This window comes from Lepidochelys kempii, chromosome 2, assembly GCF_965140265.1.
Source record: "Lepidochelys kempii isolate rLepKem1 chromosome 2, rLepKem1.hap2, whole genome shotgun sequence".
Lineage (NCBI taxonomy): Eukaryota > Metazoa > Chordata > Testudines > Cheloniidae > Lepidochelys > Lepidochelys kempii.
Genome location: NC_133257.1, coordinates 17,164,027 through 17,176,819, shown reverse-complemented (window position 1 = coordinate 17,176,819; position 12,793 = coordinate 17,164,027). Strand labels below are relative to the sequence as shown.

At 42.2% G+C, this 12,793-nt stretch overlaps 1 protein-coding gene across 9 annotated transcripts in view; it reads left to right on the top strand.

Moving 5' to 3' along the window:
- The window catches only part of EFR3A (EFR3 homolog A), a 189,976-nt gene that overhangs the window by 137,207 nt on the left and 39,976 nt on the right, over positions 1 to 12,793 (top strand). For all 9 annotated transcript variants that reach the window (XM_073330119.1, XM_073330113.1, XM_073330112.1 and 6 more), the window contains 4 exons: positions 5,330 to 5,408; positions 6,833 to 6,968; positions 11,024 to 11,188; positions 12,607 to 12,721. In XM_073330119.1, coding sequence (XP_073186220.1) covers positions 5,330 to 5,408; positions 6,833 to 6,968; positions 11,024 to 11,188; positions 12,607 to 12,721 — 495 coding nt within the window. The remainder of the gene's footprint in view (positions 1 to 5,329; positions 5,409 to 6,832; positions 6,969 to 11,023; positions 11,189 to 12,606; positions 12,722 to 12,793) is intronic.

Sequence of the window (12,793 nt, the reverse complement as noted above, 5' to 3'; positions counted from 1 at the left end):
GTTTGAGAACCCCTGTTTTAAACTGTCTTATTGACAATCATACAGGAGTAAGTCACTCACAAAACCAATTTAGAATGTTGATTCTTCTGTGGAGATTGTGGTCTCAACAGAAGAAACTCTTGGCTTTTTCACTTGGCCATCTGTGTTGTGGGCCAGAAGAGTTTTGAGGACTTACTATATATAATTGCTGAAGATAGAACTGGAAAGGTCACAGACTCTTCAATATTCTCAAGACTCTTCAGAAGGTAAGGTGACCTTGTAAACTAATACTGGTTTCCTTTAGCCAATAAAAGGTCTTTGGCTTACTTCTGTTTCTGCCTTCTGTTGCCAAAAGAAATAACACACCAGGAACGACACAAGACTGAACACCTTCCTCCCCCCCAAATACTTTTAAAATATTATATTCTTGTTATCTTATATTTAGAAATGTACCCAGTGTATGACCTCTGAGCCTAGTTACATAAAACAATTTCTTGTATAAAATATATTGCCAATGAAAGGAACCATTGGTGAACACAATTCCACCCATTACATCAACTATAGTTCCATAAAGGTAAGGATTATTGACCAAGCACGATCCAATCCTTGCTACTAAACTGTGAACAAGGCACATTTCAGATATTCTAAAATGGAGGGCTGAACACAAAATTTGATTAAAAATATGCATTTTTGAGAGGAAAAAATTCTTTTAAAAAACACTAAAATAGGGAATCTGAGAAGTCTGCCCAGGGAGATGGCAAGGGCTCTTCTGACATCCAGTGACTGAGAACTGGATTCCTCTCTGGAGGCATGAGGTTTGGGGTAAAACTGGGGCTAGTAAATCTCCTGGGTAATAAGATATTCCAAGGAGACCTGGGGAGAAAGCACGGATGGGGGCATAGTATAATTTTGCCTTTGTAAAAGGTGGTATATGGTAGGTCAGCCATGGGTGATCCCAGTTCTCCTATTCATTTTACTGAAGTAATGTTGCTGATGAATGACATGTTGAGGGAAAGTTGGAGGCCAGAGCAGGTAGCCATCAGTCCAAAGGAGTGGGGAGATCTTAATGCATTAAAAACCAAATTGAGGTTCTGCTGGAAGGACAGGTTCTGAACAGGGAAAAAATAAGCTGTATGGACTCTGGAGTAATCTGGCTGCTGTAGGGTGTGCAAAGAGTGGGAAAGCCATGAATGGGTGAGTGGAAAGCTGTGGTGATGGAACAGAACCTCTGATGCTTGAGGAGGGAGCACCAGGACTGGAAATGTTTCCATTTTGGGGGTATGTCTTGTGAGTATTGAGGTTTCTACTAGATAGGAATACTGACTGAACTCTATCTAAACAGATTAGCTCCATGTTCGAGCTATTGAGGAGCAATGCTTTCAGGTTTGGGGAGGAGGGACCAGTATGAATTAAGATCCCTGAGTTCTGTGGCAAGAGATCCTTCCTGATAGAAAGTATGAGGGGGTGTTACTTCCGAGAAATGGATGAGGTTTGAGTACAATACCTATCTTGGTCAGCCCAGTGCTATGAGAATTGCTCTGGCTGTGTCTCATCTGTCACAGCTTGAGAAGGCTCTTGAAGATTAGTAGTACAGGTGGCTAAGAAGAGTATGGGGCCATGGTATTGTCAAGGTATCCCCCAGGGATTTATGGCCATAACCTTTGTTGGAGCAGAAACAGGCAACACTTCGTGGTGTTCAGGATGGCCTATTTCTGGTAGAACCCTGCAAAAGACAGAGTCTTTGAGTTCTCATTTGTGGTCTTGTCAGAAGTATCTGCTCAGGAATTCTGCACATGTATTTTAGAAGCCTGGTAGGTAGACTGCTCGTACTTATATCCAATGGTAGAAACACCAATTCCACAGCCTTAGCGACTGTGCACAAGAATTGTAATCTTGTTCCACCTTGGAGGTAGATGTAATATATCACTACCCAGTTGTCCAGCATTACTCTAAGTGACCCGTGTGGCATGAAGGAAGTATTATGAAGCATATCATACTGTTCTTAGCTCCAGAATGTTGATATAAAGCACCAGTTCCAGTAACACCATTTACCCTGGGCTGTGACTCCCTGCTGGTGCGCTCCCAATCCTAGCAGAGAAGTGTCTGTGGTGAAGATCTTTGATGGTGCGGAATACAAGAATGGGGTTCCAACACAGACTAAGTGGGTTCTTCCACCATGTGAAAGTCTCCTCCACGCTAGGAGAGACTGTAAAGTGTTTGGATAGGCTTTGTCAGTTTGGGGTATACACTGTTCTTACTCACATTTGAAAGCATCTGAGTTGTAGGCTTGCAAAATGAAGAAAGTTCATAGAAGAGCAACAGAAATTATTACAGGTCTAGAAAACATGATCTGTGTGGGAAGATTGAAAAAATTGGGTTTGTTTAGTCTGGAGGAAACTGAGAGGGGGTATGGTAACAGTTTTCAAGTACATAAGATTGTTACAAGGAAGAGGGAGAAAATTTGTTCTCCTTAACCTCTGAGGTTAGGACAAGAAGCAGTGGGCTTAAATTGCAGCGAGGGCAGCTTAGGTTGGACATTAGGAAAAACTTCCTAACTTCATGGTGGTAAAACACTGGAATAAATAGGTTGTGGAATCTCCATCAGTGGAGATTTTTGAGAGCAGGTTAGACAAACGCCTGTCAAGTATGGTCTAGATAATACTTAGTCCTGCCATGAGTGTAGGGGATTGGACTTCAAGGTCCCTTGCAGTCCTACGATTCTGATTCTGTGGAGAGTCACAGACATGGAGGCTGACGTGTGACCCAAGAGCCTTAAGCTAACCCTTGCTGTTTGTTGGCTCAGTTGTATTGTTGAGATAATATTGGAAAGGGTAGAAAATAAAGTCTGGCTGTTGTGGAATCTAGGGTAGCTCCTATAATGTCTGTTCTTTGTACTGGGAACTGTATGGATTTCTAAAAAAAGGAGTACTTGTGGCACCTTCGAGACTAACAAATTTATTTGAACATAAGCTTTCGTGAGCTACAGCTCGCTCCAATGAAGTGAGCTGTAGCTCATGAAAGCTTATGCTCAAATAAATTAGTTAGTCTCTAAGGTGCCACAAGTACTCCTTTTTGCGGATACAGACTAACACGGCTGCTACTCTGAAACCTATGGATTTCTAGTGATTGATACGGAGCCCCAGCGATTGGAATAAGGTTAAGTCTTGGATGTTGCTATGTGGACCTCTTGAGCTGGCAGGAGTTGTAGCAGCCAGCCATCCAAGTATGGGAATACTGAGCTCCACCACTGTTGGAGGCAAACCGATATCTCTGGGGAAATGTTTGTAAATAACCTTGGGGCAGTGGAGAGTCCAAAAGGGAAAACTCGATACCGATAGTGATCTGTTCCTGTGAGCAGGTGGATCACTACTTGAAAGTATCCTGAAGGTTGACATCAATGAAACAGTCCCCTGGATCTCGGGAAGGGATTATGGTAGCTAGTGTCACTATTCTGAGATGTCCTAGAGCACAGTTGTTTTAATTCCTGAGATCAAGGATTGGTCTCCACCCGCTAGCTCTCTTGGGATCTAGAAAGCAATTGGAATAGAAGCCTCTTCTGACGAATTCCAGTGGAACTGGCTCCATTGTCCCCAGGAGGAGGAAAGACTGAATTTATTATTTTAGGAGTTCCTTGTGAGAAGGGTCCTTGAAGAGGGTGGAGGGGAGGGGAGGATAGGATGGAAGTGGATGACCTCCAGTATCTACCTGTCTGAGGTATGATATTCCCAGGCAAGCAAGAAGTAAGACAGTTGGTTTCCAAAGGGGCTGTAGTTGCACAACAGAGGATCCAGTGGAATAGGTTGGTCAGTGCTCTCAACCGAGATGTCAGAACGGCCTCTTAGAAAGATGGGCAGATTAAGAAGACGTACGGGTGTCTCTGCAGTTTGATTCTTTTCTGGAAGGTCTCGTGAGGTGTGCAGAAAGTGTTCTGTTGGTACTAGAATGGTCTGGATCAAAGTGGTTTGGGATCCCCTAAAGTGCCTTTGCATTGCAGCACATAAATCAGAATGCCGTGTCCTGATGCCGCAGGCTGTTGAGAAGAAACTGAGCAACAATGAGTTTTCGCTTCCTTAAATGCCCTTGTTCAAAGCACAAGATACTGCTCTGTGCAGGCACAGGCTTGCAATTACTACTGTGCAGTCTCTGATTGAGAGTGCATGGGCATGTGCGCATCCTATGGTGGAGAACCCATACGATCATATCCTCAAACTATGAATCTTCAATATATTGGCCTTTATGCCTCAGTTTCCTCAACTACAAGATTGGGATAATACTTATTTATCTTACAAGGGGGTTGATTTCAGAGGGACCTGTGAATGCTCAGTACCTCTGATAATAAAGCCACTTATTTAGGTTCCTAAATAGAAACTAAGATGACCAATTTTAGGCACTGTGACAGGGTCGGGCCAGATGGCTACAGGAGAGTAATGGAAGGCAGATATATTAGCCCCAGGTTAAGTAGGTCCCTATTCCCTGGGTAAGATAACAGGGAAGGTTCCAGAACCATCAGGAACCTTCTGGAGACAATTAAGACAGGCTGATTAGAACACCTGCAGCCAATCAAGAAGCTGCTAGAATCAATTAAGGCAGGCTAATCAGGGCACCTGGGTTTAAAAAGGAGCTCACTTCAGTTTGTGCTGCGCATGTAAGGAGCTGGGAGCAAGAGGTGCTAGGAGCTGAGAATAAGAACGTATACTGTTGGAGGACTGAGGAGTACAAGCATTATCAGACACCAGGAGGAAGGTCCTATGGTGAGGATAAAGTAGGTGTTGGGAGGAGGCCATGGGGAAGTAGCCCAGGGAGTTGTAGCTGTTGCATAGTTGTTCCAGGAGGCACTGTAGACAGCTGCATTCCACAGGGCCCTGGGCTGGAACCCGGAGTAGAGGGCAGGCCCGGGTTCTCCCCAAACCTCCCAACTCCTGGTCAGACACAGGAGGAGTTAACCTGGACTGTGGGTTCACAAAAACAGCCAAATTGAGGGCTGCTGTGAAGCTCCAAGGCGAGCAAATCCGCCAATAAGCTCAAGACTCACCAAGGTAGAGGAACTTTGTCACAGCACCCAAATGTCAACATTCTGGCCAGAGGTTTTGGCAAATAGAACATGGATCTCCTGACTTCCAGTCCTCTTCTGTAACTACAAGACCGTCATTTAAGAGTTAACAAGCTGAAAACCGTTTGACACACAGCAATGATAAATGGGACCACAAAAATTGTCTCATCATTGCAAACAGGACTTTCAGTTTAAAATGACTGAAAACCAATTGCTGGGACACAATCCATAATTTTGTCAAGAATCAGTATAAAAAACAAACACTGGGGAAAACTGACGTCTTTTGGTTTTTTGTTACAGACATTTAGACCATCACAGACTCTGGGACCCCAATGAATTTGCTGTCTCCTGCTTCAAAATCATCATGTATTCTATACAGGTAGGTTTGATCTAGTCCAGTGATTAGACCTATACATACCATAAGAACAAAGCTGACAACATGAATTATATGCTCGCTTACTCATAATTAAGGCTACATTTTAGTCACGAGTATTTTTAGTAAAAGTCATGGACAGGTCACAGGCTGTGAATTTTTGTTTACTGCCCGTGACCTGTCCATGACTTTTACTAAAAATACCCATGACTAAATCTTGGACAGGGGGCCATGGGCGCTCGGGGGCGGGGAAGGAGGCAACTGTCCGGGAGCATTGAGGGAGGTGGCCCAGGACCCTGCTGGTGGAGGGGGCGGGGGACAAGCAGCGCAGGCCAGGACCCCACTGGTGGTGGTGGGGAGCGGACAGGCAGCGCGGCCCAGGACCCCTACTCGTGCTGAGGGGGAAGGGTTGGCGGGGCTGGCATGGGCTCCCTACCTGGCTCTGCATCCGTGCAGCTCCTAGGCGGTGGAGGGGCCAGGGGGCACCACGCTCTGCTCCTGCCACAAGCACCGGCTGCCGCATCTCCCGTTGTCCAGGAACAGCAGCCAATGGGAGCTGCGGGGGCGGGACCTGCAGGCAGTGTGTGGCAGAGAGCCCCCTCCCTGGCCCCTTCACTACCTAGGAGCTGCAGGGCCATGCTAGTGGGAGGCGGGAGCCCCCCACCCCGAGGTAAGTGCCCCCCACAACCCCAATCCCCTGCTTCTAGCCCTGAGCCCCCTCCCACACACAAACTGCTGCTTCTGGCCCAGGTGCTGCCCAAGTCGTGTAATCCCTAAACCAGCACCAGCCGCTGCAGAAGTCACGGAGGTCATGGAATCAGTGACCTCCATGACAGACTTGCAGCCTTACTCATAATGACAGATCTCTATTTGGTGGTAGATGAAGGCAAAGAATCTACAATGTCCCTGCCATTTATGTGCCTTATAGGAAAATTTGATCTCATCCTCCAGTAGTTGTCAAACAGTTTTACCCTGTACCCGTGACCAAGAATCACAGCTGATGAGTATCTAATCCCATATGTTCTCAGATTTGTGGGTGTGAGGAAGAAGGAAGAATAAAACTGACTTTCAAGTCATAACCAGAACACACATCCAAAAGGCAAAGAATTGTCACATTGTTAACTCAAACTATTGATACAAGTAATACAACTAATATTTTCCATTCCATCAACGTACCACTTAAATGAGGCTGTACTTCGTTTAAGATGAGGGGTACTAATGGAAAATGGTCCTTCCTGGCCTCCTTTATCCACCTTTAGTCCAGCTTTTTATTGACTGGGATTTAGAAATGTATAATTTGCCCAAATGCAGTGCTAAAGCAAAGAGGGACACCACTCAAGATTGTTAGTCTGAGTTCAGGGCTGAATGGTTGTGTGTGGTGATATTTTTAATTAGAAAGGAAAGTAACAAACCATTTTTTTCTTTTATAGGCACAATACTCCCATCATGTAATACAGGAGACCCTTGGACACCTTGATGCTCGCAAAAGGGATTCACCACGAGTCCGAGCAGGCATTATTCAGGTTCTTTTGGAAGCAGTTGCCATTGCTGCTAAAGGATCCATAGGTGAGTCATGGTAAATGAATGGTATGAAACCAATGAACTATTTCAGTGAATTTCAGAATGAATAAAAACTTAAGCTGTTGGATTTTTTTGTTTGTTTGGTTTTTTACCATTTTTAGCTTTTCTTTCAAATCCAAAATTAAATCAGATTTTCCATTCTCTTTGGTGTAGGTGGAACTTGCCCTATACTTTGTTCAGCACTTAAGGCTTGTTCCAGAGTGCTGGTCTTATAATTGCAGGTGTGGCGTACCTTGACAGTTAGAGGGCCTCAGACCTTTACAACCAGGAATTCTAAGGGTTGTAGACTTGAGTAATTGTGTGAGAGAGACCAGGCCTCTTGCTTAGTCAGAGGGAGACCAAGATCTAAGAGTCTCCAGAATGACTGGCAGAAGGAAAACTACTAAGTGAAGAGCAGTGACCAAAGGGCCCAGAGTGGGACTGGAAGAGCCTCTTCCACAGAAGGGGCAGGACCCTGGGAGCAGGACAATTGGGAGTCCTTGGTAAGGAAATTCAATGAAGCCCTGATATGAAGGTAATTGTGAAACTCTGGGGAAGAACCAAAAGGAACTTGAGGAGCCCAGGAACAATGCTGAATATTTGTTTAATAAATGAAACTGTAGAGGAGAGACTTGTGATGAAATTCAACATTATGTTTCTGACTTTGTCTAGCCCCGAATAGGAGAAGAAATTGAGACACAGCAGTGCACCCGATTTGGGAGGTGCCTCTTATGGCACTAGATATATGTATCAATACTGAGCCTTAGAACATAAGAATGGCCATACTTGGTCAGACCAATAGTCCATCTAGCCTAGTATTCTGTCTTCCAACAGTGCCCAGTCCCAGATGCTTCAGAGGGAATGAGCAGAACAGGGCATCATCAAGTGATCCATCCCCTAGTCCAGTCCCATCTTCTGGCAACTGGAGACTTAAGTACATCTGGAGCGTTGTGTTGCCTCCCTACCCGTCATGGCTAATAGCCATTGATGTACCCATTATCCTTGAATTTATCCAGTGCTTTTGTGAACCCAGTTATACTTTTTGACCGTCATAGCATCCCATGGAAACAAGTTCCGCAAGTTGACTGTGTTGTGTGAAGGATACTTCCTTAGGTTTGTTTTTAAACCTACTGCCTGTTAATTAGAGGGGGTGAATCATGGTCCTTTTATTACGTGAAGGGCTAAATAACACTTCTTAATTCACTTTTTTGCACACCATTCTTGATTTTATGGACCTCTTATCATATCCCCTCCCCTTCATCATCTCTTTTAGAAGATGAGCATTTTAATCTCTCATCGTGTGGAAGCTGTTCCATACCCCTAATCATTTTGTTCCCTTCCTCTGTACCTTTACTAATTCTCACATATCTTTTTTGAGATGAGGCAATCAGATCTGCACACAGAAGTCAAGGTGTGGGCATAGCATGGATTTATATAATGGCATTCTGATATCTTCTGTCCGATTATCTATCTCTTTCCTAGTGATTTCTAGCATTTTGTTTGCCTTTTTGACTGCCGCTGCACATTGAGCAGATGTTTTCAGGGAACTATCCACAATGACTCCAAGATCTTTCTTGAGTGGGAACAACTAATTTAAATCCCATCATTCTGTATGTATAGTTGGGATAACTTTTTTTCTGTTGTGCATTACTTTGCATTTATCAACACGGAATTTGATCTGCCATTTGGTTGCCCACTCACCTGTTTTTTTGAGATCCCTTTGTAATTGTTAACAGTCAGCTTTGAATTTAGCTATCTGAAATTTTGCCACCTCTCTGCACACACCATTTTCCAGATCGTTTATGAATATATTGAACAGCACAGGTTCCACTACAGATCCTTGGGGGAGACTGCTATTTCTTTCTCTCCATTGTGATAATCCTTCATAATTATAAAATCAATGTTAGGCTCCAACCACCAGTGAATGCATTACGGAAAAGTGTTGCTTTTCATTTTGTCACGTCTTATGAGTAATTGACATTCTATTAGCCTTAATGAAAGGTATCTGAAAAAGCCTACTTTTCAGCTTTCCTACAGGCTGCTACTGACCAGCAATATACTTTGGTTTGGTGGCTTAATTCTGCTATGCTCTGAATGCATGGAAAGTAGTGTTCCAAAATGCACTATACTCTTCAGAATCTGAAAACACACAGAGTTATATTTATGGTTTCCAAATAAATTTGCCATTGAAAATATATTTAGCGTTCCATAAATGGGTGCATCATACAACTGATCATTTTAAATTGTTTTTAATTTGAAAAATTGGGAGTTAAATACACTCTTTTAATTAATTTCTTAAATGGGGAAATTTATTTAACTTAATTGTGAGGCTTGTGTATAATGGAACTTTAAAATTATTTGGAAGGCATATCAGTCTCCCTCTCCCATTTTCATGCTTTCCTCAGTGCTATTCCTGTCCAGCCTTTCTGATCTTGTGTACCATTTAACTCTCTCCCTTCTAGCGATTGTCCATGAAATACACAATTTCATTATGTATAACTATAATCGTTAATGTTTTTATAAAATCTGAGGAACCAATAAGAAACTGTTTAAATCACTTACTCTGTGGGAACTACTCTAACCTAAGAGCTCCTTTTTTTCCTGCTTTGTTTCCTCTACTGCCTGCAGTTTGTTTTTCATTGTTGATTTTAAGCAAGGGCCTGATTCTTCCAGGTGTAAGGTGGTCCTGCTTGCACAAATAAACCTATTAGCCTTGTTTACAATGTGAAAAAAGCCATTGCTGACAACAGAGGGTTGAGCTGAAAAGGTTTAAATGCAAGTGTTGACAAGGACAAACCATTCAACACCACCTCAGAAACAATGGTCAAAAAACTGGATTGGAACCCTAAACCTAGAAATGAAACAGGATTTATTTAACTGAGATTTCTGAAACCACTGAAAGTGGTTGGTTCATGCAAGTGTATGTATGTTCAGTTGCATCCATTGATGACACCTGTTAGCAGCAGTTAATTTTCCTAATGTAGACAAAACTTTAGACTTCAATGAGAATATGCATTTAAATTAGACTGGACAGATCAGGGATTTAGTTGTGTGCGTAAAACATTTACCCTAAGTCCCATTTTCAAAAGAGACTTACGGACAGATTTTCACTCTTATACATGCTTATAAAGAGTGTTCCCAAAAAGAAAAGGAGTACTTGTGGCACCTTAGAGACTAACCAATTTATTTGAGCATAATAAGCTTTCGTGAGCTACAGCTCACTTCATCGGATGCATAAAGTGGAAAATACAGTGAGGAGATTTTATATATACACACAGACCATGAAAAAATATATATTGTAAGGAGAGTGATCACTTAAGATGAGCTATTACCAGCAGGAAAGTGGGTGGGGGGAGAGAGAACCTTTTGAAGTGATGATCAAGGTGGGCCAGTTCCAGGAGTTAACAAGAACGTCTGAGGAACAGTGGGAGGGGGGGAGGAATAAACAAGGGGAAAATTAAAACCATTTCCCCTTGTTTATTCCGCCCCTCCCCCCCACTGTTCCTCAGACGTTCTTGTTAACTCCTGGAAATGTGTTGGAAATGGCCCACCTTGATTATCACTCCAAAAGGTTTTCTCTCCCTCCACCCCACTCTCCTGCTGGTAATAGCTCATCTTAAGTGATCACTCTCCTTACAATGTGTATGATAAACACCCATTTTTTCATGGTCTGTGTGTATATAAATCTCCTCACTGTATTTTCCACTTTATGCATCCGATGAAGTGAGCTGAAGCTCACGAAAGCTTATGCTCAAATAAATTGGTTAGTCTCGAAGGTGCCACAAGTACGCCTTTTCTTTTTGCGAATACAGACTAACACGGCTGCTACTCTGAAACCTGTCATAAAGAGCATTGCCATCTTTAAAATAGCCATAATGCTCCCTGTGGTTTTGTGTTGAAGACTTTGAGTTTCAGACTGCTTACTTTCTCCTTCAAACAAATCAAGTTCACCTGTGCATTTCAGCATAATCGACAGTTCTTTTGAAAAGGGATTGTTGAAGATGTGTCTAGTTTTGTTAGGCATTTTTAAACTACAGCCATTATTATCTATTACTTTACAGGCCCAACAGTCTTGGAAGTGTTTAACACCCTACTGAAGCACCTGCGTCTCAGTGTTGATTTTGAATTAGGTGAGAGGCGTAGCTCAACTGGCAGTGCCAGTTTCAGCACAAGCTCCAAAGAAAGCGATGAGAGGATTGTCCAGAATGCCATTATTCAAACAATTGGTGAGTGAAGGTTTTTTATTCCCGTTGAGCATGGACTCACTTCAAAAAGTTAACTTAAAAACTGACATGGGTATGAAGTCTAAACACAGAGCACTCCTTTAAGTAAAGGTCTTGCCATTCACCTCTTCTCTATTTCCCCTCACTCCCACCAAGATAAGAATAAGGTGTCTGACTGCACCAGCTTTTAGAACACAGGCTGGGTTTGTGGGGTTGAGAGTTAGAGGGAGCTGTCTTTTTACTTGTTAACTGGGCAAATAAGATTTCTGTCATTGAGGCACAATAAAAATGGAACTCTGTCACTTCTGCCGAGTCATATTGCTGATTAATATTGTGCTTCGGAAAAATACAAACAAAACCTATGGGTTTGTCTCTTACCTAAAACGTAACCTTTGAAATATAAAGCTGCTGTCTTAAATTCCCATATTTTTAATGTATGCTGTGTATCAGTCATATGTATACGATATCTATATGATATGAAAACCACCTGGGCATCACAGTATACATTAGTGAGATATGTTTTAATTGTTACTGCTTGAAAACTTGTTCAAAAATCAAACATAGCAGCAACAATGACACCTACTGGCCACTTGTATTTATTGGGTTACTGCAGTGTTTCCAAGAGACATAAAATCCTGTTTTAGCATTCACTTCTGTAAATAATTTCATTAGCATTTCTCTCTCTTTTCAGACATTCCTGTTACTTTAGTGCTATTTGTGTTGCTATGCATTTAATGAAAATTATTACTTTAAATTTCTCCCAATTATTTTGGTCTGATTCCCTCAAATGTTTGTTCAGCAGATTTGGAAAATTAATCTGTTTCTTAAATTTCTCTATACCTTAACCCTTACAACTGCAGTAACTATTTCTCAACTGCATTGTAAGACTCAACTTTGTCATGGTTTCAGAAATCTTTCTATCTCAAAAATTCAGATTTAACATAACTGCATTGTAGTTTGTAGGTGAAGAAAGAGCATAGTCATATTCTTGTAAGAGTTCTTCTTTGAGCACCCCATTCATGTTTAATAATAGCATAGGAAAGTGCAAAGGTAAGGAATTGAATTAAATTTCGTTCTAGCTTGGAAAATTTCCAGCTCCTGAATACTTTGTTACCTTGCAATTAATGTCAAATGCCCTGGTTTAAGTAGTATAATTACTCAGGAAAGATGAGATTAGAAAGTGTGTTGGGGGGAAGAGGGAGAATGAGGTAGTTGTGACAAGATGGTGTACAGTAATAGGCAGAGTTGCACAGATGAATACTCAGCTATCTATTACAGCTGTAATACAAAGTAGAACATTGCAAAAGGTACAGGAGACCCAGACAGAGTAGATATTTTATTCCTTTTTAATTACATTTATTAACCTCTGCAGTATAAAGAAAGTAGCCTGAAGTGTAATCTTTCTCTCCATTTTTATTTAGGGTTTTTTGGGAGCAATCTCCCGGATTACCAGCGGTCAGAGATTATGATGTTCGTTATGGGGAAGGTACCTGTTTTTGGGACATCCTCACATTTGCTGGATACAAGCCACCTTGGGTTTGTACTTTGTTGCTTTTTTTTTTTTTTGAGCTTCTGAATATAAACTCTTTTCTGTTCTGAAGCCCTCCT